The 27,396-nt window shown below is 43.6% G+C and overlaps 1 protein-coding gene across 1 annotated transcript; it reads left to right on the top strand.

The window, feature by feature from the left end:
• The first annotated feature begins 5,263 nt into the window (after positions 1–5,263).
• On the top strand, positions 5,264–20,311 carry RPUSD2 (RNA pseudouridine synthase domain containing 2). The gene is made up of 5 exons (XM_063439992.1): positions 5,264–5,302; positions 11,845–11,929; positions 11,997–12,466; positions 13,746–14,042; positions 19,393–20,311. Exons 1-5 carry the CDS (start codon positions 5,264–5,266, stop codon positions 20,152–20,154), a joined length of 1,653 nt encoding a protein of 550 aa, XP_063296062.1. The 3' UTR covers positions 20,155–20,311.
• Positions 20,312–27,396: the final 7,085 nt, after the last annotated feature.

The raw sequence follows: 27,396 nt of genomic DNA, 5'->3' as shown, positions 1-27,396 counted from the left end.
CAAAATGACATCATCATTGAATATCAGATAATAACAAATAAACATCATTAATTGGATTAAATGTTAAGTGGCTATATCAGTGTCCACCCATCAATATTATTAATTGGCTCAGGGATTTGAGTGACTAGCTAGGTGTCCTCCCACCGGGAGGTGGTATTGTTCTGGACACGGGTGTGGACAGATGGCTCAAGCGCCATCTCTCCCAGCATGAGGTTTACTCGGTGGGAAGGGGGGATTGAGCGTCATTTTGGGCAGTTAGTGATGTGAGACTCGTGGTCAGGTGCAAGGTTCTTTTTATGAATAGAACATTTCATTAGTACAGTGTTCTCATGGCCTTGGCTTTGGCCTTGGTTATACTTTGTTGCATGTCACAGGAGATTCAATAATTCCGGAGTCAGCTATGTCTTTTTAGAAAATACAGTCTCTATTCATTATACTAAATGCTGTTAGGAAATTCTGTCATGTAATGTAGACAAAATGGAGGGTCTGTCATAATGTGAGGTTATGTGAGATTAAAATGGAGTTAGTACAATAATTCAATACAGGTGCAATAAAGATTTTTAAATAATTCTACATCAGTCCCCCCTATGAAATGTTAGATTCTAAAAAAGATAAACTTTATTGGTTAGTTCCAGAAGACAGGTTAGCCCAAAGGCACAAAACCCTATGAAGTAACGGTTCTTAAAGTCTTCTTAGTTCTTCAGAGGGACATCATAAATAGACGAGCTTACATTACCATATGGACCTGTGTTATCTGGAGTATAGGCACAACAAGTCATGGTGACAGGTAAACATTGTTGGTTGCGATAGATATAATAAATGCAAATCAAAATATTATTATTATTGGCAGTGACGGTTGGGAAAATGGACTCAAACTTTCCTTTTACTGCAAAATCATCTGGTACCCCCCTTGGCAAACCTATGGCATCAATATATATATGTGTCAAACTTTCCCTTTAGAGGGGTGCTCCTTTTTATGTTCTGAAGCATGAATGTGGTGTGTCAAGAGTACCTTGTCATGTATTATGTGTATGGACATAATAACCTTGGCTAGGGCACATTTGCTTATGCATTGTAGTAGTAAACCTGTCCCACGCTACATCAGCGTAGGTGGATTCGGATCATTTAGTCAATATTAATATCACCACAAACTCAGGATGGGCAAATAATCCTGAGGAAGCTTGGCGTTTGGATCTTTTTAGCTTCACGAGGTCTCCTTTTGGGGTCCTCGGCTTTCCATCGATGGCAGGTGGTCAGGCATTATTATGGCCATCAAACACCTACTTGTTGGTATCTTTTTATTTATTTTTTTAACAAGTCATTTTTCCTTTAGAGTCAAAAGTGTGTCAAAATCAACAAATGTTACTTCTCATGTTGCAGAGAGAGAGAGTCTTGAATCTGGAACAATGAATCCACTGAGTGATCTCTGCAACTTTCACAATGCACTATTGGGTATATGGTCTTGGTTGTCACATTGATGACCGCTAGGCTTCTGGCCATCCTGACAAAATGTCCATTATAACTAGTGCATATTTGACCCAGCAGCTCTTTGGCACCTGGATATAGTCACTTGGATTCTTGAAAGGGATAGTGAGAGTTAGCTAGGTGCTTAGGATTCTCCTTCTCTTCTGCCTGAGCTGTCCTTGGCACAAATGACACAGGATCGGCAGTAACTGATGATTAGAGGAGTAATTCTAGGTGCTTTAGAGTATTTAGAGATCAAAGAGTTCATGAGGGTCTTGGATAGGTATAAAGTTCCATGGGCTCACTGCCCAGTACATGTTTTTGGGTAAACAGAGCTTGAGAGCGTTGGAGTACAGCCCGTCTTCAAGGGTTGCCCCTTTCTGTTTTTCCAGCTTTGTATTTCTTCAGGGTCATTCTTTCAGAAGCTTGAGATCTGCGGGTAGGGCCTACATGGTGAGTATAGAAGTTTCTTAAGCAGACACCCTTCTGTCCACTTCCCTTGGTGCACTTGTGGCTTGGTTGGCAGCTTTTGGTCAGCTGAGTGGTGCTTCTTATCTTCCAGATTGATCCAAAATAATGTGCTGCACCCAGGGCATATCTTGAGTGTAGGTATTGGCATGTCTTCCTTCAGGCATTTTGTATGCCACTGAGAAGGCTGTCAATTCAGCGTCTTGAGCAGATGTGGGTGAGGAAAGTGAAGATGCTTGATGTACCTGAACTTCTGTAGCAACAGCAAATCCAGTATGGTACCTTTCCTCTTTATCCGCAAACAGAGTGGAGTCAGGATCTGGTAAAGCTACTGCATGCTCTGTTGAAAGGTGTCTTGTTTCTTCTTTCATCTGTTCTAAGCAACCATGAGGAGCAGTAGAAGAGGTTTCCTCACCTATTTCTGTGTGAGATTGGGGGGTATTTGTCTTTCTATTTACAGTTCTCTTGCTGACCCCCCTCTGTAGAGAGTTGTAAATTGATTGTTCATGTTTTGTTCTAATGAGTCAGGTTCCTTTCATGAGATTTCTGGGGACTTAGTGAAGAAAAAACATGAGGGACAGCCACCTCCCTTACAGGTGTCTTACTTCCATGGGAATCTGGGTCAGGACCGCACTATTTCCTTGAGAGTGCCCAAAACCGTTCTTTCATGATGAAGTGCACCTCCACCAGTCTGAATAATTTTTCGTTAGTGTGGTATTCCCCCCTGGGAAGTGGCGGAAGAGTGGCCAGAGCAACTTTTCTTCAAAATATAATGTCAGGTAGAGGCAGAGTTGTCTATGAGCGGAGGAAATTGGTAAGGAATAAGAAGGGAGGAAGCATATAAAGGATATAGATATGGTAGTGGGGGGATGGAAGAATGAGTAGTGGATAGAGCGAGAGGGGAAGAAGGTGGAGTAGGAGGAGGAGGAGAAGGTGGAGTAGAGGGAGGAGTAGAAAGAGGAGAGAGGAGTAAGAGCAGGAAGAAGGAGTAGGAGGAGGAGAAGGAGGAATAGAGGAGAAGTAGGAGGAGAGAGGAGAAGGTGGAGTAGAAGGAGAAAGTGGAGTAGAGGGAGGAGGAGGAGAAGGAGAAGGAGGAATAGAGGGAGGAGTAGGAAGAGGAGGGAGGAGTAAGAGCAGGAGGAAGGAGTAGGAGGAGTAGAGGAGAAGTAGGAGGAAAGAGAAGGTGGAGTAGAGGGAGGAGTAGGAGGAGGAGTAGGTGGAGTAGAGGGAGGAGTAGGAGGAGAAAGTGGGAGGAATAGAGGGAGGAGTAGGAGGAGGAGTAGGTGGAGTAGAGGGAGGAGTAGGAGGAGAAAGTGGGAGGAATAGAGGGAGGAGTAGGAAGAGGAGAGAGGAGAAGGTGGAGTAGAGGGAGGAGTAGGAGGAGAAAGTGGAGAAGTAGGAGGAGAGAGGAGAAGGTGGAGTAGAGGGAGGAGTAGGAGGAGAAAGTGGAGAAGTAGGAGGAGAAGGTGGAGTAAAGGGAGGAGTAGGAGGAGGAGGGAGGAGTAAGAGCAGGAGGAAGGAGTAGGAGGAGTAGAGGAGAAGTAGGAGGAAAGAGGAGAAGGTGGAGTAGAGGGAGGAGTAGGAGGAGGAGTAGAGGAGAAGTAGGAGGAGTAGGAGGAGAAAGTGGAAGACTGTAGGTGAAGGGGAGGGATCGGTGGAAGGAGTAAGCGGGGGTGGGCAGGTAAGGGAGCAGACAGGTGATGTAGCAATGGAGGATACATCAGAAATCAAGACTAGGTAGAAATGCAATGGAGGCTGCGAATAGCCCATGTACAACAACTATTAACTGGCCCTATGCTTTCCCTAGAGAAAAATAATAAAAGGCTAACATGCTCATCTTGTCTGCACAGGCCTCGAACGTTTCACTCCGTGGGTGTCCCGCAGTGGCTAGCCCACCACATCTCCCACACCAGACTTGTGCCCGTGGAGACAGACGCTATCTCTGACTCTCGTTCTTTATTTTGTTAATTTATATCTAACATCTCAAAATGTAATTCCTACTTATATCACAAATATACATCATCACAATTTTATGTCTCGCAAATGGGATAAGATTTATTCTACTCTTCACTGATAATGTATTTTTAAAACATACAAAATAGACAAATAACATTGTCTTCTGCAAAATAAATGGAAAAGATAATGGAGATTTTGTTAAGCATTGTTAAACAGCTATACATTAATTCACATTTCTTGTTCTCCAGTTTCTGGCTGTTAATGACAATGTACAATGTAATAGAGCAGCAGGAAATGCTAGCAGAATGCTTGGTTGCATAGGGAGAGGTATTAGCAGTAGGAAGAGGGAAATGCTCATGCCATTGTACAGAACACTGGTGAGACCTCACTTAGAGTACTGGATACAGTACTGGAGACCATATCTTCAGAAGGATATGGATACCTTAGAGAGAGTTCAAAGAAGGGCTACTAAACTGGTTCATGGATTGCAGGATAAAATTCACCAGGAAAGGTTAAAGGATCTTAACAGGTATAGCTTGTTGAAAAGACGAGACAGGGGAAATATGATAAAAGCATTTTAAGTACATAAAGGGAAACAACACAGTAAAAGTGGAGACTATATTTAAAAGAAGGAAAACTACCATAACAAGAGGACATAGTCTCAAAAATAGAGGGACAAAGGTTTAAAAATAATATCAGGAAGTATTACATTACTGAGAGGGTAGTGGATGCATGGAATAGCCTTCCAACTGTAGTGGTAGAGGTTAACTCAGTAGAAGTGTTTAAGCATGCGTGGGATAGGCATAAGGCTAAGCACTTGCTGCTAGTAACAGATCTAGAATCAATACACTATAATGCCCAAAAGTCTCAATTCCTATGCATATGCAATAATAAAATATCTGGGCTTACAACAAAAATTATGTTAGTCAGTCTTTTAATCTTGGAGGCAAACATTAACCAGTAAAAAAAAACAGATTGGAACACACTCCCACCTTATTCATTTGTTAATAGTTATGCTTAGAATGTTAACTGGTTCCTTTTCAATTAGATCAAAACATTTTGAAACCAATCCTTAATTGTATTACCATTTGTTCAAGAAATCTTGGTTTATTAGAACTTTCTTTTAGTAAATGTTCTTTAAGATAACCCTTCTTCCAGCATGTTATCAATCTTTGTATACAAAGGTCAAACACACTTGTTACTTACACGTGAATCGATAGACATATATATTCATTCTACATATTAACCATCACTTGTCACAGACACTTTCCTGATATAGGGAAACTAATAGCAGGATTATTTTAGTAATTGTAACTTTTTTGTTCATAATATGTGGGAATTAAGGAAGACAGCATGTCTTTAAGATAGGATGAGCATGACACAATACATGGGCGGTTATGACCTCACTGATATGGTAAGGGCAGAGTGAGGGCAGGAGGAGGCGTGGGTACTAAGGACAACCTTCTTTTGTTCTAGGGGCCATCTTCTTTTAGGGCATTTCAGCTTGCAGTAGCTTAATAAAAATAAATCAGAGAAGCAACATTCTGTTAGGCAAAATGAAATACTAAACTATGGACAGACTTGACGGATTAAATAAGACAAATGAAAACATTATACATTTAACAGCCCGTGAAGCTTTGGGATAACATGGTGCAAAAATAAACTCACGGGATGCAACTAACCTCCCCCATCATTCACCAGCTATTAATCACTCAACACGTCCAAATACATATACTACGCCACGGAACCTGCTGGCGTCTCACAAATGGCAACAACAACAACAACACACAAACCCTAGAAACCTCCTATACGACACATCACTCCTATGTAAGTAGCAAAATACACAATTAGAATATTTTCTAGCAAAAATTCCATTGCTAAGTCTTATCAGTAGTTCTGAATAACTCCCTTCCCCCCCGAACCTCCGTCTCACAGAAGGCAAGGAGAGAGAGGCGGGGGAAGTGGGAGTGAGACTGCCAGCAGAATCTCTTTAACCATGTCAATGCTGTACAGTAACAAGACAGAAGGATAGCCACGTTACAGTTATTGCAAAAGCAAAGAGACACAAAAACACAACATTTAGTAATACTCTCAGTGAAACTCAATACAAAACCGCCACCCTCTACCAGGGTAATGGCTAACACAAAATACAAAAACCCCACAGCATTTAAGATTGGATGGGGATGGTGACCGTGGTCAGTTACATTTCGGTCATTACTGACGGGATGATGGGAGTGGTCACCTCCTGGACGCCATGACAGGGCTCTGGCTGGGAGAGCTTCCCAGTAACACAATTATTATAATATACATACATTCTTAACCCTTTGTGATCTAGTTCTTCCTCAACCCAACCTTCCTGCTGAATAGCTCTTGCTACTCTGTCAGTAATCTACGCCAGCTTTCTGGCTGCAATCTACCACATGAAGGCACAGCAATTTTACACACTTTAGCAATCTCTATCTTCAACTAGATCACACGCGCTAGCCAGCCCTTATTGGGCTTTTCTAATCCCTGTTCCCCTCCCCCTATAAAAGGCGTCCCAGATATAGAGGAGAAAGGTTTTAAACAGAGTGTCTACAATGGTGGACTGCCACTCGAGAGGGGTGGGTCCCCCCAAGTGCGTCTTCCCAAAACGTAGACTAGTCACTAATTGGAGCGAGGTGAGAAGTGTGTGACCAATCACTTCTCTCACAATAGAAATAGGAGAGGATAGTGTACATAGCTCAGGAAGTATAGAAAAGGTAAAAAAGGTAAAGTGGAATTTTAGAGAGACACAGGAGTTTGAATGACTCCCAATTTAAACAAAAACAATACAATTGAAATACAGTGCATGCATCACAGTTCAAATAAAATCAACAGTAATCCCTTTCCTTTACTCGTGTGACCAAAGTCACCTCCCTCAACCTCGTAGTGTCCCCGGTCGGAGAATGACTTCCTCAAGTCTCACTACCAGCGGCCAAGGATAACAGCTAACACCGGTCCGAAATCCATATGCCTCCCTCGTTACAGCAGTCCACTAGGAGTGGCCACCTCTATCCTCACCCTCGTAGTGCCCCTATGAACCCACTCATAAGTCCCACTACCCCGTGGTGATGGAGACAGCAATGCCTGCCCGAATTCACGCACCACAAATAAAAATTGGAATGACTCCAGCTCAGCGCTCAAAGCTGGAGGGTACCACCTCTCTGCAAGCAGAGCTATGTGCACAATGAGGCTAGCTAGGCTATCAAAGTGACACCAGAAGGATCCCCAGGAAACTGAGTCTACACAATCTCCACAGATCCAACACAACTCTTTTTCCATACAGCCACAGCCACGAGGCTCCTAAAAGAGGTAAACAGGCAAAGAAGACCCCCAGGAAAACTTCCACAGGTCCACCCCCCTTTTTCCCTACAGCCACAGCCACGTGGCTCCTAAAAGGAGTAAACAGGCAACAGAGGACTCCAGGCAAATCCCCCGGGTCCACCCCCCTTTATCCCAAAAGGGGTAAACAGACAAACATAGGACCCCCAGGCAAACTACCACAGGTCCACCCCCCTTTTATCCCAAAAAGGGGAAACAAACAAGCACTCAACCCGGGCACTTAAACTAAAACAGGCCAATTCAAACACACCCAGGCAACAGATAGACTAAATGCAGGTAAACAAGTGAGTAACAAGACACCGGGCAAGATATTACCGGTCTTTGATGTCCTCCCGGGAAGCAGTCACAGACACGTGGACGGGTCAATCAAAGGGGCCGGAACATACCGGTTAGGCTCTGCAGAAGTCTCTACCGTGTAATCGGAGGTGATCAGTCTCCCTTTCCTTCCCCCAGGATTCCCCCGTCCAACAGCATCTTCCTTAGGACGGCTTACCGGCCAGAGGCCATAGCCCGATGCCCCACGTTCTGGGCACCAAATTGATATAGATTAATTTAGAAATAAACAAATATGTTTAAATGTCTATCTGTTCCTGTCCAAATCTGAGATGATTAAATTGCGTATACGCAGAAGTAAGTTCACACTGACACACGGAGTTCAGGTTAAAAGCACTTCAGAAAATTTAATGGCATCTGGTTAGAAAACGGGTATGCAGACCCTTTTAAAGGCAAAATGACATCATCATTGAATATCAGATAATAACAAATAAACATCATTAATTGGATCAAATGTTAAGTGGCTATATCAGTGTCCACCCATCAATATTATTAATTGGCTCGGGGGTTTGAGTGACTAGCTAGGTGTCCTCCCACCGGGAGGTGGTATTGTTCTGGACACGGGTGGGGACAGAAGGCTCAAGCGCCATCTCTCCCAGCATGAGGCTTACTCGGTGGGAAGGGGGGCTTGAGCGTCATTTTGGGCAGTTAGTGATGTCAGACTCGTGGTCAGGTGCAAGGTTCTTTTTATGAATAGAACATTTCATTAGTACAGTGTTCTCATGGCCTTGGCTCTGGCCTTGGTTATACTTTGTTGCATGTCACAGGAGATTCAATAATTCCGGAGTCAGCTATGTCTTTATAGAAAATACAGTCTCTATTCATTATACTAAATGCTGTTAGGAAATTCTGTCATGTAATGTAGACAAAATGGAGGGTCTGTCATAATGTGAGGTTATGTGAGATTAAAATGGAGTTAGTACAATAATTCAATACAGGTGCAATAAAGATTTTTAAATAATTCTACATCAATCCCACCCAGGCTTATGTGTGTTCAGGAGATGATCAGACCAAGTACCCCTAATCAAATCAACCTCCAGACACAAATATATCTCCAAAACTACATGAAAAACAGTAATAACACCCACACAGTTGGTATTCCCGGATAGCGTGTCTCTGAGCACCCTATCTGGCCCATGTCTGTGGTAGAAACGCCACCTGTATAAGTATTGACTGGCTACGGCTGAGCTTCAATCCAAGATAGAATAGCACGTGGCTAGCCTGAGTTACCGCTTTCTCAGAGCATGGTTTGATATATTTAAGTGACTGGGTGGTCAGATTTCAGGGCACTTGGGCTGGAAGTGTCTGCAGAGAGTAAGTAGCCATAGATGGGTGATTAATAGTCATTTATGTTGATTTTATTCAGTTTCTTCACAATCCTATTGTCTGGTAACGTCCCACACCCCCAATAAATGACTGGATCCACCTTGACAACTTTGAAGGATTTTGCAGAGCTTAGTGTGATTTGTAGCAGCTGAAGGATGGAGCTCGAGGGTAATGCCATGTATGTAATCTGGGGTTCTGTTGAAAAAAAGGGGAAAACCTGATTGCAGGGCTAAATATGGTGACATTTCTCAATAACAGACTCATTATGGTCCTTCACTGCCTTTCCACTTAGACGATGAGATGTCTCCCAGACATTATGATTACATAGCACCTCACATCCAGTTATATCTACACTAATCCAGAGCATGGCATTAATAATATCCAGTCGACTAATGGTGATTCATGACAAATCATTTATATAGATTCAGATAGACTGAAAATATCAAAGTATAGCAGTAGAAAGTACATTGTTATGGGAAATAATCAGTTCCCTGTGTAGCAGATAATACACCTCTTCTTCACGTAATCCGGAGAATCAGGAGATCGAGATCCTCATTCCCAGTTTAGTTTGATTAAAGTAGTGGTTGATAATAATGGGTCTGATTTATACTAAGCTAATTTGAGGAAAAAAGTGATTCTGCTCTCTGGAAACAGGATTCAATGCAGATGTGGGCTTCGGACCATAAATTCACTCCAATATAGTCAGTCGGACTACTTTAGTCTGAATTTTGCCACCCAGTTTACAATTCAACTCTTCTGGCCTAAAACGTATCGTTCTCGTGCCAGTTCCTCACAATTCCATGTTTGGTAAATCTCTGCTAAATATGTTCCAGCTGTACCGTTTTCAGGAATGCCTCTCATTGGACTCTGAAATGCAGGATGAGCCAATTCAAGCATAGTCTCCAGATCCACTCTTAAGGTCTACTTCAACACAGGCAATATTTTTGGTTGGAATAACCCTTGCTGGCATGGATCCTTTCTCTTTTAATAAAATATAGAATACTCACCTGCGTTCCTGTTGAAGTTCTCCTTCCATGACATCATTCTCCCTTGCCGCAGCGGTTGGGATTAACTGGAGGCAGGGTGGCATGGGCTGGCACAGGGTGAGGGAGGCTGTACCGCCATTTGAGAACATTTTATACAAGCAGATGGAGGACGCCTTTTATGCACAGATTTAACATTAGCTGCCTTGAATTACTGGACATAACCAGCTAAATGTAGTGGTTACGGTGCCAGTGGTCCACTTAACTGTTATGGGCGTTTGCAGTCCTTCCAGTCTGCAATGACATTCTAAAATGGCAAACTTAAACATAATATATATTGTCTACAAATATGGACATTGAGCATCCCCTGCCTCCCCCCTGGAGCTCCATGTAACATCATCCTCAGCCAGCCCCAGGCTCTTCATGTAACATCATCCTCAGCCAGCCCCTGCTCCCCCCCCCCCCTGGAGCTCCATGTAACATCACTCTCAGCCAGCCCCTGCTCCCCCCCTGGAGCTCCATGTACCATCATCCTCAGCCAGCCCCTGCTCCCCCCCCCCCCTGGAGCTCCATGTAACATCACTCTCAGCCAGCCCCTGCTCCCCCCCCCTGGAGCTCCATGTAACATCACTCTCAGCCAGCCCCTGCTCCCCCCCTGGAGCTCCATGTAACATCATCCTCAGCCAGCCCCTGCTCCCCCTGGCACTCCATGTACCATCATCCTCAGCCAGCCCCGGCTCCCCCTGAAGCTCTATGTAACATCACCCTCAGCCAGCCCCTGCTCCCCCCTGGAGCTCCATGTAACATCATGCTCAGCCAGCCCCTGCTCCCCCTGGCACTCCATGTACCATCATCCTCAGCCAGCCCCTGCTCCCCCTGGCACTCCATGTACCATCATCCTCAGCCAGCCCCTGCTCCCCCTGAAGCTCCATGTACCATCATCCTCAGCCAGCCCCTGCTCCCCCTGGCACTCCATGTACCATCATCCTCAGCCAGCCCCTGCTCCCCCTGAAGCTCCATGTACCATCATCCTCAGCCAGCCCCTGCTCCCCCTGAAGCTCTATGTAACATCACCCTCAGCCAGCCCCTGCTCCCTCCCTGGCGCTCCATGTAACATCATGCTCAGCCAGCCCCTGCTCCCCCTGGAGCTCCATGTAACATCACCCTCAGCCAGCCCCTGCTCCCCCTGGCACTCCATGTACCATCATCCTCAGCCAGCCCCTGCTCCCCCTGAAGCTCCATGTACCATCATCCTCAGCCAGCCCCTGCTCCCCTTGAAGCTCTATGTAACATCACCCTCAGCCAGCCCCTGCTCCCTCCCTGGCGCTCCATGTACCATCATCCTCAGCCAGCCCCTGCTCCCCCTGGCACTCCATGTACCATCATCCTCAGCCAGCCCCTGCTCCCCCTGAAGCTCCATGTACCATCATCCTCAGCCAGCCCCTGCTCCCCCTGAAGCTCTATGTAACATCACCCTCAGCCAGCCCCTGCTCCCTTCCTGGCGCTCCATGTACCATCATCTTCAGCCAGCCCCTGCTCCCCCTGGAGCTCCATGTAACATCATCCTCAGCCAGCCCCTCCCTTCTCTATTAATACACCCATAGACCTAGAATTCGTAGTGACGTCATTTAGAGGCGCCGTCGCGCTCGCCCTGCACGTGTTGCTGTGGGATGCCCGCTGGTAGCTGTAGGGGAGCTCTGTTATCAGTCTGGGGAAGCAGGAAGGGAGCTCTTTTACCGGGTTGGGGGAGTAGGAAGGGAGCTCTGTTACCGGGCTGGGGGAGCAGGAAGGGAGCTCTGTCACTGATCTGGGGAAGCAGGAAGGGAGCTCTGTTATCAGTCTGGGGGAGCAGAAAGGGAGCTCTGTTATCAGTCTGGGGGAGTAGGAAGGGAGCTCTGTTATCAGTCTGGGGAAGCAGGAAGGGAGCTCTTTTACCGGGTTGGGGGAGTAGGAAGGGAGCTCTGTTACCGGGCTGGGGGAGCAGGAAGGGAGCTCTGTCACTGATCTGGGGAAGCAGGAAGGGAGCTCTGTTATCAGTCTGGGGGAGCAGAAAGGGAGCTCTGTTATCAGTCTGGGGGAGTAGGAAGGGAGCTCTGTTATCAGTCTGGGGGAGTAGGAAGGGAGCTCTGTCACTGAGCTGGGGGAGCAGGAAGGGAGCTCTGTCACTGATCTGGGGGAGTAGGTCTATGGCCGAAGTGATGTCGGAGCTCCCTGGGAAGAGGAAGGAGCCGGCGGATAGGGTCCCCCAGGGCCCAGGGAAGCGGAGGAGGAAGGCTCGGGGAGCTGGCGAGCGCTGTGTGCCGCCCCCAGTGAAGCGCAGAGCCGGGGTTAGTTTTGGTGATGATCACTTCGCGGAGGCCGAATCATACCTGGAGGGTGGCCTGCGCAAAGTCCGTCCCTATTACTTCGACTTTGAGACCTACTGCAAGGGCCGGTGGGTAGGTAGGACACTGCTGGATGTGTTCAGCACCGAGTTCCGAGCCGAGCCCCTGGAATACTACCAGCAGGCAGCCCAGGCTGGGAGACTCCGTCTCAACGAGGAGACCATTCGGGACCTGAACATTGTGCTCAAGGTGAGCTGCCATCCTCACTTTGGCCAGGGGCATTCATACCCTAAACAACCGTGTCAGCCCGTTCCCTGCCGGCAACCGTGTCAGCCCGTTCCCTGCCGGCAACCGTGTCAGCCCGTTCCCTGCCGGCAACCGTGTCAGCCCGTTCCCTGCCGGCAACCGTGTCAGCCCGTTCCCTGCCGGCAACCGTGTCAGCCCGTTCCCTGCCGGCAACCGTGTCAGCCCGTTCCCTGCCGGCAACCGTGTCAGCCCGTTCCCTGCCGGCAACCGTGTCAGCCCGTTCCCTGCCGGCAACCGTGTCAGCCCGTTCCCTGCCGGCAACCGTGTCAGCCCGTTCCCTGCCGGCAACCGTGTCAGCCCGTTCCCTGCCGGCAACCGTGTCAGCCCGTACCCTGCCGGCAACCGTGTCAGCCCGTACCCTGCCGGCAACCGTGTCAGCCCGTACCCTGCCGGCAACCGTGTCAGCCCGTACCCTGCCGGCAACCGTGTCAGCCCGTACCCTGCCGGCAACCGTGTCAGACCCGTACCCCGCCCGCAGCTTGGGTCAGACCCGTACCCCGCCCGCAGCTTGGGTCAGACCCGTACCCCGCCCGCAGCTTGGGTCAGACCCGTACCCCGCCCGCAGCTTGGGTCAGACCCGTACCCCGCCCGCAGCTTGGGTCAGACCCGTACACCGCCCGCAACTCAGGGGGGGAGGGCGGAACACTCTCTTTATAATTATAATAAAGTATTTAACCAGGAAAGGTTCATTCAGATTACTCTGGTTTCCAAGTACGTCCTCGGGATGTTACTATCCTGCCAATGTTGAGGTCACTCTGGCACAGTGCTCTGCTAATATTTGCAATACTGTCACTGTATTAAATGCGGTGACAATGGCACCATGCACATCTGCCTCTGGGTAATACATGTATTTCTTGCACATTAAAATGGACCTGTCACTATTGGGAGGGGTTTGCATATTAAGCAGAGACCCCAGAAGGAGACATCTCCGGTTAGTGACCGTGGGTTTCAGTCAGAGCTAGCGTTTACTCACCTGAAGTTGTCACGTACAGGTGCGGCCATCTTTATCCTGAGGACCTTCTTCAGCTCTGCAGACAGTGTCCCTATCCCACAACAGTCGTTTGTGATTGCTCTGTCTTTTGTCAACTTCAGGCTTGTCCATAAGACAAAGTAGTCCTTACTTTCTTATAAAATGTTTAGAATTCCCGCGCAGTCAGCATTCGTTTATATCTTTAATGAAATACTAAGAACCTCTACCTACTGTGATCTGTTTGTGTTGCAGAATAATGATTTTCTCAGGAACACAGTGCATCGCCACGAACCACCTGTAACAGCACAGCCTCTGCGTATTCTGGCTGAGGATGATGAGATGATAGTGGTGGACAAACCGTCTTCGCTACCAGTCCATCCCTGCGGTCGCTTCCGCCACAACACAGTTATTTTTATTCTGGGAAAAGAGCACAACCTCAAAGAACTCCACACCATCCATCGCTTAGACCGCATGACGTCTGGTGTGCTCATGTTTGCCAAGACCTTAGAAGTGTCCAAGAAGATTGATGAGCAAGTCCGAGAACGCCAGGTGAGGTGGCCAGTGTGGTGACATATTTTACTTGCCGAGACCCATTGGCATTGTAAGAATTCCCAAAGAGCTGTCGATCTATATCACAAAAGGATCCACAAGCACGCAGGACCAGGTTGTTGTTTATGTAAATGGCAGTAGTAGTAGTTTGCCTTTGTGGCCATCTTGGCGAAATATTCACCTGTGGTGTCATGGGATTTTCCTTTACTGGCCATATTGTCCAGCTTTACTTTTCTTATAAGCCAACCACAAACCTATTGCATTACTATTTGCAGAGCACGCACATAGCTTATTATTTGAAACTCACAATATGAGAAGCTGGAATGGGTTAAACCATTTTCTTAGCAAGTTAAAGGAAAACTGTTGTCATGTTTTATTGTTAATAATACATTGCACAAGTATTCTAGCCTCCGTGTTTGTTTGTTTGTAATGCAGACACATCAGTAAATATCTCTTTAGTGTATCTCTTGTTTATTGCTGCATGGGCTTTGGTTGGGTAAACACCACTTCTACTTCGAGAGCTTGTGTGCGTTCTTAATAACAAACCATGACGACGGTTTTCTTTTAAATGAAAGGGACACTATAGGTGTCTCAATAAGGAGGTCTGTGTGCAGTGCCGTAGCGTTTTGCTCCTGGAATGTAAAATCGCATAATTTTGGAGATATGACAACTGTGATAAACATATAGAAACATTGAATGTGACGGCGGATCAGAACCATTCGGCCCATCTAGTCTGCCCAATTTTCTAAATACTTTCATTAGTCCCTGGCCTTATCTTATAGTTAGGATAGCCTTATGCCTATCCCACGCATGCTTAAACTCCTTTACTGTGTTAACCTCTACCACTTCAGCTGGAAGGCTATTCCATGCATCCACTACCCTCTCAGTAAAGTAATACTTCCTGATATTATTTTTAAACCTTTGTCCCTCTAATTTAAGACTATTTCCTCTTGTTGTGTCACACAAATATTATGACTAAGCATATATGTCCTCTTGCGTAAGACTACTTAATTTTCATATGATAGTGAGCCAATCTGTCACCACTTGTAGTGAGGTCACAGGACAATATAGCGACACACTTGCGTTCTATGTCTGTCTGCATACCATCATGGAAAGGTCTTGTTGTATAATGGAGTGTTGCTGTCAGTGAGATCTATTGGGGTTTTGTGTGTTTATAAATAGTGAGTTTGTTTGTGTTATTTACTAACTCACACCTATAAAGCACTGAACAACTCTAGCCCCTCTTATATCTCCTCACAGATCCATAGGTATGTCCCTTCTCGGTCTCTCCGTTCTGCCCTTGACCACCTCCTGTCCGTTGTCCGCACTCGTACGGCCAACTCGCGCTTGCAGGACTTCTCGCGGGCGGCTCCCTTCCTATGGAATAGCCTGCCTACCGCCATCAGACTCTCCCCTAGTCTTGCATCTTTTAAGAAGTGCCTTAAAACCCATCTCTTTAGGAAAGCATATGGCCTCCAAGACTAACCCTTACCTCACATACCTGTCTCTTGCCCTCTCCTAAAGGGCAGTCCACCTTATTTGATTGCAAATTCCTGTCCTAATGTGTTTTACACCCACCTCCTATAGAATGTAAGCTCGATCGAGCAGGGTCCTCTTCAACCTATTGTTCCTGTAAGTTTATTTGTAATTGTCCTATCTATAGTTAAATCCCTTCTCATAATATTGTAAAGCGCTACGGAATCTGTTGGCGCTATATAAATTGCAATAATAATAATAATAATAATAATACTTGGATGTCACTGTGTGTTATGTGCTTTGTTGTACATAGTGAGTCTGTTTGTGTCATTTACTTGTATGTCACTGTGTGTTAAGTGCTTTGTTGTACATAGTGAGTTAAATTGTGTCATTTACTTGTATGTCACTGTGTGTTATGTGCTTTGTTGTACATAGTGAGTCTGTGTCATTTACTTGTATGTCACTGTGTGTTATGCGCTTTGTTGTACATAGTGAGTTAGTTTGTGTCATTTACTTGTATGTCACTGTGTGTTATGTGCTTTGTTGTACATAGTGAGTTAGTTTGTGTCATTTACTTGTATGTCACTGTGTGTTATGTGCTTTGTTGTACACAGTGAGTCTGTTTGTGTCATTTACTTGTATGTCACTGTGTGTTATGTGCTTTGTTGTACATAGTGAGTTAAATTGTGTCATTTACTTGTATGTCACTGTGTGTTATGTGCTTTGTTGTACATAGTGAGTTTGTGTCATTTACTTGTATGTCACTGTGTGTTATGTGCTTTGTTGTACATAGTGAGTCTGTTTGTGTCATTTACTTGTATGTCACTGTGTGTTATGTGCTTTGTTGTACATAGTGAGTTAGTTTGTGTCATTTACTTGTATGTCACTGTGTGTTATGTGCTTTGTTGTACACAGTGAGTTTGTCATTTACTTGTATGTCACTGTGTGTTATGTGCTTTGTTGTACATAGTGAGTTAGTTTGTGTCATTTACTTGTATATTGCTGAGTTTTTGCCTCTGAAAGAATACTAATAAGTAGACGGACCAGAGTGATTTTATTTCATTAGTGGTATTTTAATACCACAGCAATGTTTGCTTGGCGGGGCTAAACACACCTCTAGTGACTGTTATACTGACAACCACTGAATGGTGTTTCTGGAGTGCGGACAGAGTCAGATTGTGTTCTTTAAAGGACCACTATAGTGCCAGGAAAACAAACTCGTTTTCCTGGCACTATAGGGTCTTTAGGTCCCCCCCACCCTCAGTGTCCCACTCCCGCTGGGCTGAAGGGGTTAAACACTTACCTTTCTCTAGTGCCAGGGAACTCTCCTCACTCTACCGACATCCACGCCGGATGCGCATGCGCGGCAAGAGCCGCGCGCGCATTCAAACACTCCATAGCAAAGCATTTCTCAATGCTTTCCTATAGACGTCAAGTGTCTCCTCACTGTGATTTTCACAGTGAGAAGTGCGGAGGCGCCTTTAGCGGCTGTCAGAGAGACAGCCACTAGAGGCTGGATTAACCCTAATGTGTAACGGACCCATAGCAGTGTAACGGACCGTTTCAGCATAAAAGGGAATAAAATCCGTTTAGGCGATAATCCCCTTTTTACAGAAAGGCACAGCTACTGCAGAACATCAAAACTCACGAATTGGCTATAGGCGAATGCATCAAACTCCCGAACTGTATACCAGGGAATAAGAGCACTCCAAGCTGGAACCTCACGAATAGCTGCTAGCAGACGAATAGGAAAAGCATACATCAGCTTACACTCCTAGCAATCAATCTCCAACAGCATAGAGTGAATCCCCCCAAGAACGAGACAAGGCTCCGTGTTGAGGGTCAAGCAGTGGCCTGAGGTGCTGGGGCACCCAGCCTGGTTTTTATTACATGAGTACACATACAGGCCACACCCAGGGGGAGGCATAAAATAACCAATAGTATCACGGGTGCAACCCACACATCCCCTCCCCTTAGTGTGACACATAATCCCATTATACATACAGTAAAAATACAGTTTCCACACATACTCTGTAACTTTAAAACCATACATCACATTCACATAAAAATACCTCAATACCTCAATCAATCCATTCAGGGGAACAACATATTAAAAAATGGCATGAATCAGACCAGGGGTTCAAAAGTTAGTAAAAGTATCTTTTGTTCCCCCTGGCTGGCAGAAAAAACATCCCCACAATGCATCCTGGTTTCCTCCCTTCTGCCCTGGAGATAATTGGAGAAGTAATCCAATTATCCAGGACTAGAGGCAGACTCCATTAACCACATGGTTGCAAAACGACATAAAACACTTTAAAATACATAAAGTCACATTTTACACATAACACACAGACATTTCACATATCCCCAGATAGCTCAGGTATGAGTGCACATTATTAGGTGAATGGCACTCAGACCAACCGAATACAGTTTAATCGCCATAGAGCCAAAGTCTTTAATCACACGAATAGGCTCCATGGCATAGCTATCTGGGTTACCACAGCTCACACAGGGCAAGTACCAAATGACCCCACTGTATTTAAAGGGCCAGAATGAGTGACATACACTCTGGTATGGCCGAATACTGTTTTTAAAGGGCCCAATCTCCCAGGGCCATAGTCCAAAGGCAGCAGGCGGGCAGCCAGGCTTCTCCAATGCAATGTGGCGAGATTGCTCTCGTCACGAGCAGTTTGTCTGAAACTATGTTTACAGCTGTAGGTTAAAACTAGAGGGACCTGGCACCCAGACCACTTCATTGAGCTGAAGTGGTCTGGGTATCTATAGTGGTCCTTTGACCCCTTAGGGACCAAACTTCTGGAATAAAAGGGATTCATGACATGTCACACATTTCATGTGTCCTTAAGGGGTTAAAGAGACACTATAGTCACCAAAACCACTTTAGCTTAATGCAGGAGTACTGGTGTAAAAAGCATGCTCCTGAAGTTGCTCAAGTCTCTGCTATTTAGGAGTAAAAATCACCTTTGTTTCTGTTTATGCAGCCCTAGTCACCTCCCCTGGCTGTGACTGAAACAGCTTGTTTGAGAATAGAAAAATGGGTTCATTTTCAATCAGATGTTAACTTGCTTTAGAAGTTTTTTACCTCCAGGTCTGTAATTTGAATTTTAGCCACACTCGGGAGGCCCATGCAGGGTCTAGCAAGCTATTGATAGTGGGAGATAAGAAAATCTAAATTAAACAGAATTAGCAATAAAGGAAGTGTAAACATTAGATGACTCTTTACAGGAAGTATTTAGGACGGCTGTGCAAGTCACATGCAGGGAGGTGTGACTAGGGCTAAGCAAACAGTGATTTAACTCCTTAATGGCAGATAATTGAACAGTGAGATTGCAGGGGCATGATCTATACTCAAATGATTACTAAACAGTTTCCCCCCTTACTGGTGGATTTTAGTGATTACGATGCTTTGAATATAATGGCCCAGGCTAGCTTCAGACCCATAGTGATCTCGTGGAGAATGCATATCAAGCTTCAGTAGAGAAATCTAGTAACAGAATGATCAATGTTTTACGTTGTGTAATAACCAGGAATCTAGAACCTTGGAGATAGATCTTAGCAGCAGGAGAAGAGGTGGGTATTAATAGCTTCACAAGAAATCCGATATATAATTTATCTTTATTTATTACTATTCTATAATATACAAGATATGCTGTATACTGTCACACTTGTATGTCTCAATTAGAGACTAAAATAATATGCTACATAGGTTGTTTTTTTTATAAAATTCAAATAAACAAATAATGTTGAATGTTTAATTAAATGTAGTAAACTTTAGAAATGTAGAAGAGAAATTTGATAAAGTTCGACCACTTTAATTTTCGTAACATTCAGCTCATTGTGTTCTCTTTGCTCGTAGCTGGAGAAGGAGTATGTGTGCAGAGTGTGTGGACAGTTTCCGGAAGAAGAGTTGACGTGTGAGGAACCCATCCTGGTTGTCTCCTACAAGATTGGCGTATGTCGTGTGGATTCAAAAGGCAAATCTTGCAAAACCGTCTTTCAGAGACTTGGTTATAATGGCAAATCCAGCGTGGTAAAGTGCTTTCCGCACACTGGCCGAACACACCAAATCAGGGTCCACTTGCAGTATCTTGGACATCCTATTGTCAATGATCCAGTATATAACGCGGAATCGTGGGGGCCGACCCGTGGTAAAGATGGTATAGTCAATAAAAGTGATGAGGAGCTCCTCCGGTCACTGGTGGAAGAACATAAATCTAAGCAGAGTATTGACGTTTTGGATATAACAGAAGACGATCTCCAACTAGCTTTCCAAAACAAAACTGTGGAGGGCTCGTTGTCATCTGCAGACGATGGATCAAGGGAAGAGTTCCAGACTGTGAGTAACTCTACAGACACAGAGGCTCCAGCTTCATCTCAAACAGTGGCCACCCCAAGCATAATTACAGAATTAGATAGTGGACATTTTACCTGTAATAATGGCAAAGCAAACCAACTAGGATTAAGAGACCCATTGTGTGGCGAGTGCAAGCTTGTAAGACCAGACCCTTCTCCCAAAGATCTAGTTATGTATCTTCATGCTTTGCGATACAAGGGAAGCGACTTTGACTTTTCCACTGAAATGCCAGACTGGGCACACGAGGACTGGCAGATTGACTGATATGTGGTACCTGCAACCGTCACAAGTTCCGTTTTTCATTTGACCTTACAACAGAATATGTCCTTATCCAGCGAGAGACTAGTAGTTCCATAGAAATCTCTATTTAAAGTGAGATTGTGTGTAATTTCTTACTAATATTTTATTAAATCTTTGTAAATCCGTGTTTTAACATTAGATAGTGTTATTTTCTCTTTTATACAAATGTTTTCTTAAATGAACAAAACGGGCACAAATTGGCACTTTTTTTTTTTAAACATTCTGTGTTTATTGGGTTTTCACAGTAAAAAGGGCATACATTACAGAGACATTTGTTACGCATGGTTTGACAGTGCATATACAGATACAAGGACAGCTCCACCGAACCTGTCGTTTTATTGCTATGTTCGTTCGTCATCAGGTTTGTGCTGTCATGCATTGAGTTGCGTCTTGGAGGGTTGTGTGCTGTACTCAGTGGGGGTGTTACTCGCTCTCCATCTTTTGGTCGTTTATTGGCACCATTTTTAAAGTTCCAAGAGATTTTTACTTGCATGGGAAAAGGAAGTCTTTGGGGGTCTGATCCTATCTCCTAAATTTCTGCCTAGCAAGATATTAAAGGGACATTGTAGACAATCTAACCATTTCATATAATTGAAGTGGTTATGGTCCTGCAATCTCTTGGCACTGTCCCTCCATTCAGTGTTAAACCATTCCATCTCATTGAAGTGGTTATAGTGCCTGGAGTCCCCTGGCGCTGTCCCTCCATTCAGTGTTAAACCATTCCATCTCATTGAAGTGGTTATAGTGCATGGAGTCCCCTGGCACTGTCCCTTCATTCAGTGTTAAACCATTCCATCTCATTGAAGTGGTTATAGTGCATGGAGTCCCCTGGCACTGTCCCTCCATTGAGTATTGAACCATTCTGGAGCAGTTCAACACTGAATTAGGGTCCCTGGCCTTCCACAGCTCCGCCCCCACTGGAGATGTGGCTAAGGCAGAGATTACACACTTCCTCATAGCCATACCAATTCATACCAGCAATGGGTGTCTGTGATGGGCTGAATGTGGTCAGCTGACACTCTCAGCAAATTACAGCCGTCCAATGCTTCATTCGTCCTACCAGCATAGAGGGGATGGGTTACTGGAACTATTATTAGGCATTAAAAACAGTTTAAAGCGTCTTCGTCCCCTCCAATTATATATAATTTATAATATGAGGTTTAATGACATGATATATATTATTTTGAGGTAGATATATAATAATTATATTAATTATGAGGTAGATATAATTATAATATCAAACTTGTCTTGTTACAATTACATGTTTGTTAGTCCACCCATTGTAAAGCGCTACGGAATTTGTTGGGGTTGTATAAATATAATAATATACCTGTATATATCATATGAGGTTTGATAACATTAAATATATATATATATTCTATGAGGTAGATATAATATAAGGTATCATTTCATGATAACTGGGAAGGCGGAGCCTGGAGTTGTGGGAGGGGTTGATCCGGCCTATAAAAACCCTGAGCTTGGGCTGACGTCGACTGGTCACTTCCGGTTTCGTCAAGAAGAATTCCTTTGTGGCTCTACCAGACCTAGCTACAGCCAGGATAACGGCCAGGCGCTCCAGCAGGCCCTTACACCACGCTTCACCGACGCCATCTCCAAACCGCGGGAACACGATCGCTCCCAGCACCGCTGAACTTCTGGGGCACATTCCCGAACTTCCGGGTTGGCTACCAGGCACTCGGTTAACAGTGAGTACATACGAACGCAGTTAAACTACAGAACGGGGGCGCATGCGCACAAACCCGATTACACTTGCACATAAACGAATTAGATAACGTACCAACAGACACGAACGCGGGGAAAACGAACCGCTATTTTCCTAATACGTAGTTGTTCGCAGAGTGAAACCCATACGCTACTCTCACCTCGTAACGAAATGCAAGATAACATTATATGTTTTATGAGATATAGAATTAAAATATATATAGTATGAGGTATAAATACCATTAGATGAGATATAGAATAATATATATATAGTATGAGGTATAATAACATTATATGAGATATAGAATTATAATATATATAGTATGAGGTATAAATACCATTAGATGAGATATAGAATAATATATATAGTATGAGGTATAATAACATACATTATGTGAGATCTATAATGAGGTATAATAACATTATATATTATGAGATATAGAATATATATATATATATATATATAGTTTGAGGTATAATAACATTATATATTATGAGATATAGAATTATAGTATATAGTATGAGATATAATAACATTATATATTATGAGGTATAATAACATCTTATATGAGATATAGAATAATATATATAGTATGAGGTATAATAACATTATATGAGATATAGAATTATAATATATTTGTGTTAGGTGCTTATGATAGTACAGTGTGAAATACCATAGATAAATGTAGGATAATAAAAAGAGCAAGTCGGTTGTGGTGAGCCGGAACCGATGATGAGGTAGGCCTGAGAAAGAAGAGGGCAAAATTGAAATAAACAAATTAATTTACAGACAACCAATACATTTTATCAACCAGACAGGTTTTTGAAAGCATCCCTTAATTCTTGTACTGGGTTAGGGAGTGCTTGATGAAACGCCTGAAATTTAAAGCGAGACAAATTGTCAGCAGCTGTGTTACATACACCTGGAACATGGAAACAACATAGGAAAAAATTATGACAAGCTGCCAACCAAGTGAGTTTCCTCCGAAATCTCATGATCGTAAGGGATTTGGAACGACCTTTGTTGATGATGTGACAGGTTGCCTGGTTATCTGAGTAGCAACGAACTGGCATGTTTGCCCATAAATGACCCCATGCTACGGCAGCCGCCACGATGGGATAGATCTCAAAAAGAGCTGAGGTAGTGGAAAAACCTTCCAAATCCTGAACTGCTGAAGGCCAGCTGCCCCAAAGCCATTCATTCCCAAAAATTTCTGCAAAACCAGTGATAGATGCCGCATCTGACCAAGTGGTGGGAGATGAGTCAGTCAATTGAGGGAGGAACATACTTTTACCATTCCAAGTGGATAAAAATCTCTTCCACATGTTTAGATCTGCCGTATCTAAGGACAACCTGTGCGTGTCATGTAGGAAAAGTGGACAAAGATGCAATAGTCGTGATATAAAGAAGCGGCCTTGAGGTATGATGCGCTTAGCAAAATTTAGTGATCCCAGCAGAGACTGTAGCTCTTTGCGGTTGCAAGTACCGAGCTGAAGGTAGCTGTTTATGTAAGTGAGAATATTCTCTATCTTATCGTGTGGTAGGCTCGCTTGCATTGTGGCGGAGTCTAATTGGATATCCAGAAAAGTGATAACCGTGTCTGGCCCCTCTGTTTTCTTAGGGGAGATAGGTACACCTAGTTGCTCAAATAGCTTAGTGGTAGCTTTGAGAATAGTAGGAGGGGAAGTATTCTCCTCGACCAGTAGGAAATCGTCCAGGTAATGTAATACCATAGGGCATCTGGCTATGTTCAATAGTAACCAGCATAATGCTTTGGCAAATGTGTCAAAAATAGCTGGGCTACTTTTGGACCCAAAGGTAGTTCCCAGACCACTTGATGCCATGCAGGTGCCACAGTGTGGGGTGGATTGGTAGTAATTTAAAGGCGTTGGTAATGTCGGTCTTACTGAGCCAGGCTCCAACCCCTGCTTGTATGATAGCGGTAATGGCGTGATCAATGGTGGTGTATTGCAGGGAGAATTCCTCAGAGGGGATGAGGGATTAAAACTGGGGTTGGCCGATGAGTGGGGTGCCGATAAGTCAATGATGAGTCTCTGTTTTTGGGAAGATTTCCCTGTGACAATACCAATGGGGTTAGTGCGCCATTCTGTGAATGGGGGAGTTTTGAAAGGCCCCAATACAAAGCCTTCAGCCACTTCTTGAGCTATGAGGGTGTCAACCGCTGTGGAGTTGTGTTGGGGGATTGTAGATTAGGGCATTCTAGAGTTCCGACTGGTAAGTGTAGGATACCTGTATGGAAGCCTTCTGTTAAACCAGAGATAAGAAAGTCTATTAGGTGTCTAGATGGGTGCTGAGACATAAATGCAGTGAATACTGGCATATTAATGGACGTTAGGTAAGGCTTGGAATACATTTTATTTGGACACATGGTCTTTGCATGTGCCCTAAAACATTTTGAACAGACATGCAATAATCTACATCCACTGTAATTACAAGACCCAACATTAAAATTATTACATATCTGGGACTTGCCCAGAAACTTGATTGGGCGTCCCAGTTTGTCTCGTGACAACTTCTCTGGAACCCCAGAGGAACTAGCTCCTTGCGTGGAGGCATGTTGTCCGCCGTGTTGGGACAAAAGTTTGTAGTATGGGCTGTGGAGGAGCAGTATGCACAAGCCGGTGTTCTTAGACCTGCAAAAAATGACGGTATCAATCCTTCCCCAGTTGGATCGTGTTCCGTACTGGGAGAAGGCTCCAGACACTTCTGCAGAAAAAGACCTATGGTAGTCATAGAAGGCTGAACCACCATATTTGTTGCCCAGGTCTACCAGCTTGTGCTATCCTCTCTTCTGTTGGGATAGACTGCACAGATGACATCCCTGTAAATACCAAAAGCTAGTACCTCCCCTGGCTATGATTGACAGAGCCTGCATGAAAAAAAAAAAAATGGTTTCACTTTCAAACAGATGTAATTTACCTTAAATAATTGTATCTCAATCTCTAAATTGAACTTTAATCACATACAGGAGGCTCTTGCAGGATCTAGTAAGCTATTAACATAGCAGGGGATAAGAAAATCTTAATTAAACAGAACTTGCAATAAAGAAAGCCTAAATAGGGCTCTCTTTACAGGAAGTGTTTATGGAAGGCTGTGCAAGTCACATGCAGGGAGGTGTGACTAGGGTTCATAAACAAAGGGATTTAACTCCTAAATGGCAGAGGATTGAGCAGCGAGGCTGCAGGGGCATGTTCTATACACCAAAACTGCTTCATTAAGCTAAAGTTGTTAAGGTGACTATAGTGTCCCTTTTAATTGTAATGAAATGGAAAACTCCAGTAAGCGTGGGAGTCCAATGGTCTATACAGAAATGTTAGCTGGTTTCATACCCTTGATGTAATAAGTGATACCTTAAAAATAGCATGAAAATGGTCTGTCTATTTAACCCCTTAAGACCGGAGGGCGTACTATTACGTCCTTTTAAAAGCGGCTCTAAACGCCGCAGGACGTAATAGTACGCCCTCCGTTTTTTTGTAACTTACCCGGTCGCCGGCGATCCCACGCCGGCGATCGCGGTTGGGGGGACTCCCAGGGAGCCCCCCGCGGCACGTCTGCTCTCTTCAGCCCCCCCCGCGGGCCATGTGAGAGTGAGGTCCTTGCGAGGACCTCACAATCACATGGCCGGGATAGCTGGCTGCAGCAATGCCAGCAGGGGGACTAACTGTAATGACAGTTAGTCCCCCTGCTGGCTGGAAATAAAATTAGAATTAATTAAAATAAGTGTAAAAAAATATATATATACTTAGATCATATATAAATATATATTATATATATATGATATATATATACACATACACTGTCTAGGTGTATTTTAATATATATATATATATATATATATATATATATATATTATCAAATTACACGTAGGCTGATACTGATTAAATATATATATAATTATTGTTATATATATATATATATATTTATATATAATATAAAAAAAATGTAAATACGTAAAAAAAATTATTAAAAATAAAATATTAAAATATATAGATGTGTTTTATTTCGTTCTAACGGTATTGTGATATTAATATATATATATATTTATATCAAAATACACGTAGAACGAAATAATATATATCTATATACATAAATATATACGTATATATCACTATATATATACCTATATATAAATAAAAATATTTTAAAAAAAATTATGTATCTATACACATATGTATATGTATATATATATATATATATTTTTATGTAATAATTTTACATAATTAGGTATCCTAATTAATTACAATTAGCGGGACCTGCCTGACAACCCATGCCGAAAGTATAGGGAATTTAATTTGCTAGCACTATATTTAACCCTATAACTTTCCAAGACACCATAAAACCTGTACATGGGGGGTACTGTTTTACTCGGGAGACTTCGCTGAACACAAATATTAGTGTTTTAAAACAGTAAAATGTATTACAACGATGATATCGCCAGTAAAAGTTATGTTTTTGCATTTTTCACGCACAAACAGCACTTACACGGACGATATTATTGCTGCAATACTTTTTACTGTTTTGAAACACAAATATTTGTGTTCAGCGAAGTCTCCCGAGTACAACAGGTTTTATGGTGTTTTCAAAAATTACAAATGCCAGGTTTTGTTTACATTTTGTTTCGTTCACAACTTGTACATTTGGCTGCGGTGTTAAGGGGTTAACCAAGCAACTTTTTAACCAAATGTAAATACATGAAATGATGAAATGTAACTCATGAAAAAGATCTATGTGAATACATAGCAGAATAACCGAATCTTAGTATGAAGGGAAACAGAAGTTAGCATGAATAGCTTAACCGTATGCATTTTAATGAGAACAGCAATCGTGCATAGAATATCCTATGAATAAGTGCCGACCAGAAAACACAAACCGAAATGACAATCGTTTAAATGAAGCAAGGGAAAAACAGTTTGTGCGAATTGATCGCTTCTCTAATACGCATGATTTAGCCGAAACAATTTGTAAGAAATGAAGTCGCGAAAAAGGCTTTGAAATGCGACTGTGCAGGGAAAACCGTAAAGCGAGGACCCGTGCGCCGTGGGAACCGATCCTGGCGTGACTTACGGTTTAGGAGTCCCTGGGACGCGATCTACGACGAAGACCCGGGTAAGAAGCTGGACGGACGGAAAAGGCCTGCAAGAGGATTCCTGGACACCGCTTGCTGCAGCCCCTCCCATTATATATTATATGAGATATAGAATAATATATATAGTATGAGGTATAATAACATTATATGAGGTATAGAATAATATATATAGTATGAGGTATAATAACATTATATGAGATATAGAATAATATATATAGTATGAGGTATAACAACATTATATGAGATATAGAATAATATATATAGTATGAGGTATAATAACATTATATGAGGTATAGAATAATATATATAGTATGAGGTATAATAACATTATATGAGATATAGAATAATATATATAGTATGAGGTATAACAACATTA

This window comes from Pelobates fuscus, chromosome 13 (genome assembly GCF_036172605.1).
Source record: "Pelobates fuscus isolate aPelFus1 chromosome 13, aPelFus1.pri, whole genome shotgun sequence".
Classification (NCBI taxonomy): domain Eukaryota; kingdom Metazoa; phylum Chordata; class Amphibia; order Anura; family Pelobatidae; genus Pelobates; species Pelobates fuscus.
This window is presented reverse-complemented; position numbering and strand designations above follow the sequence as displayed.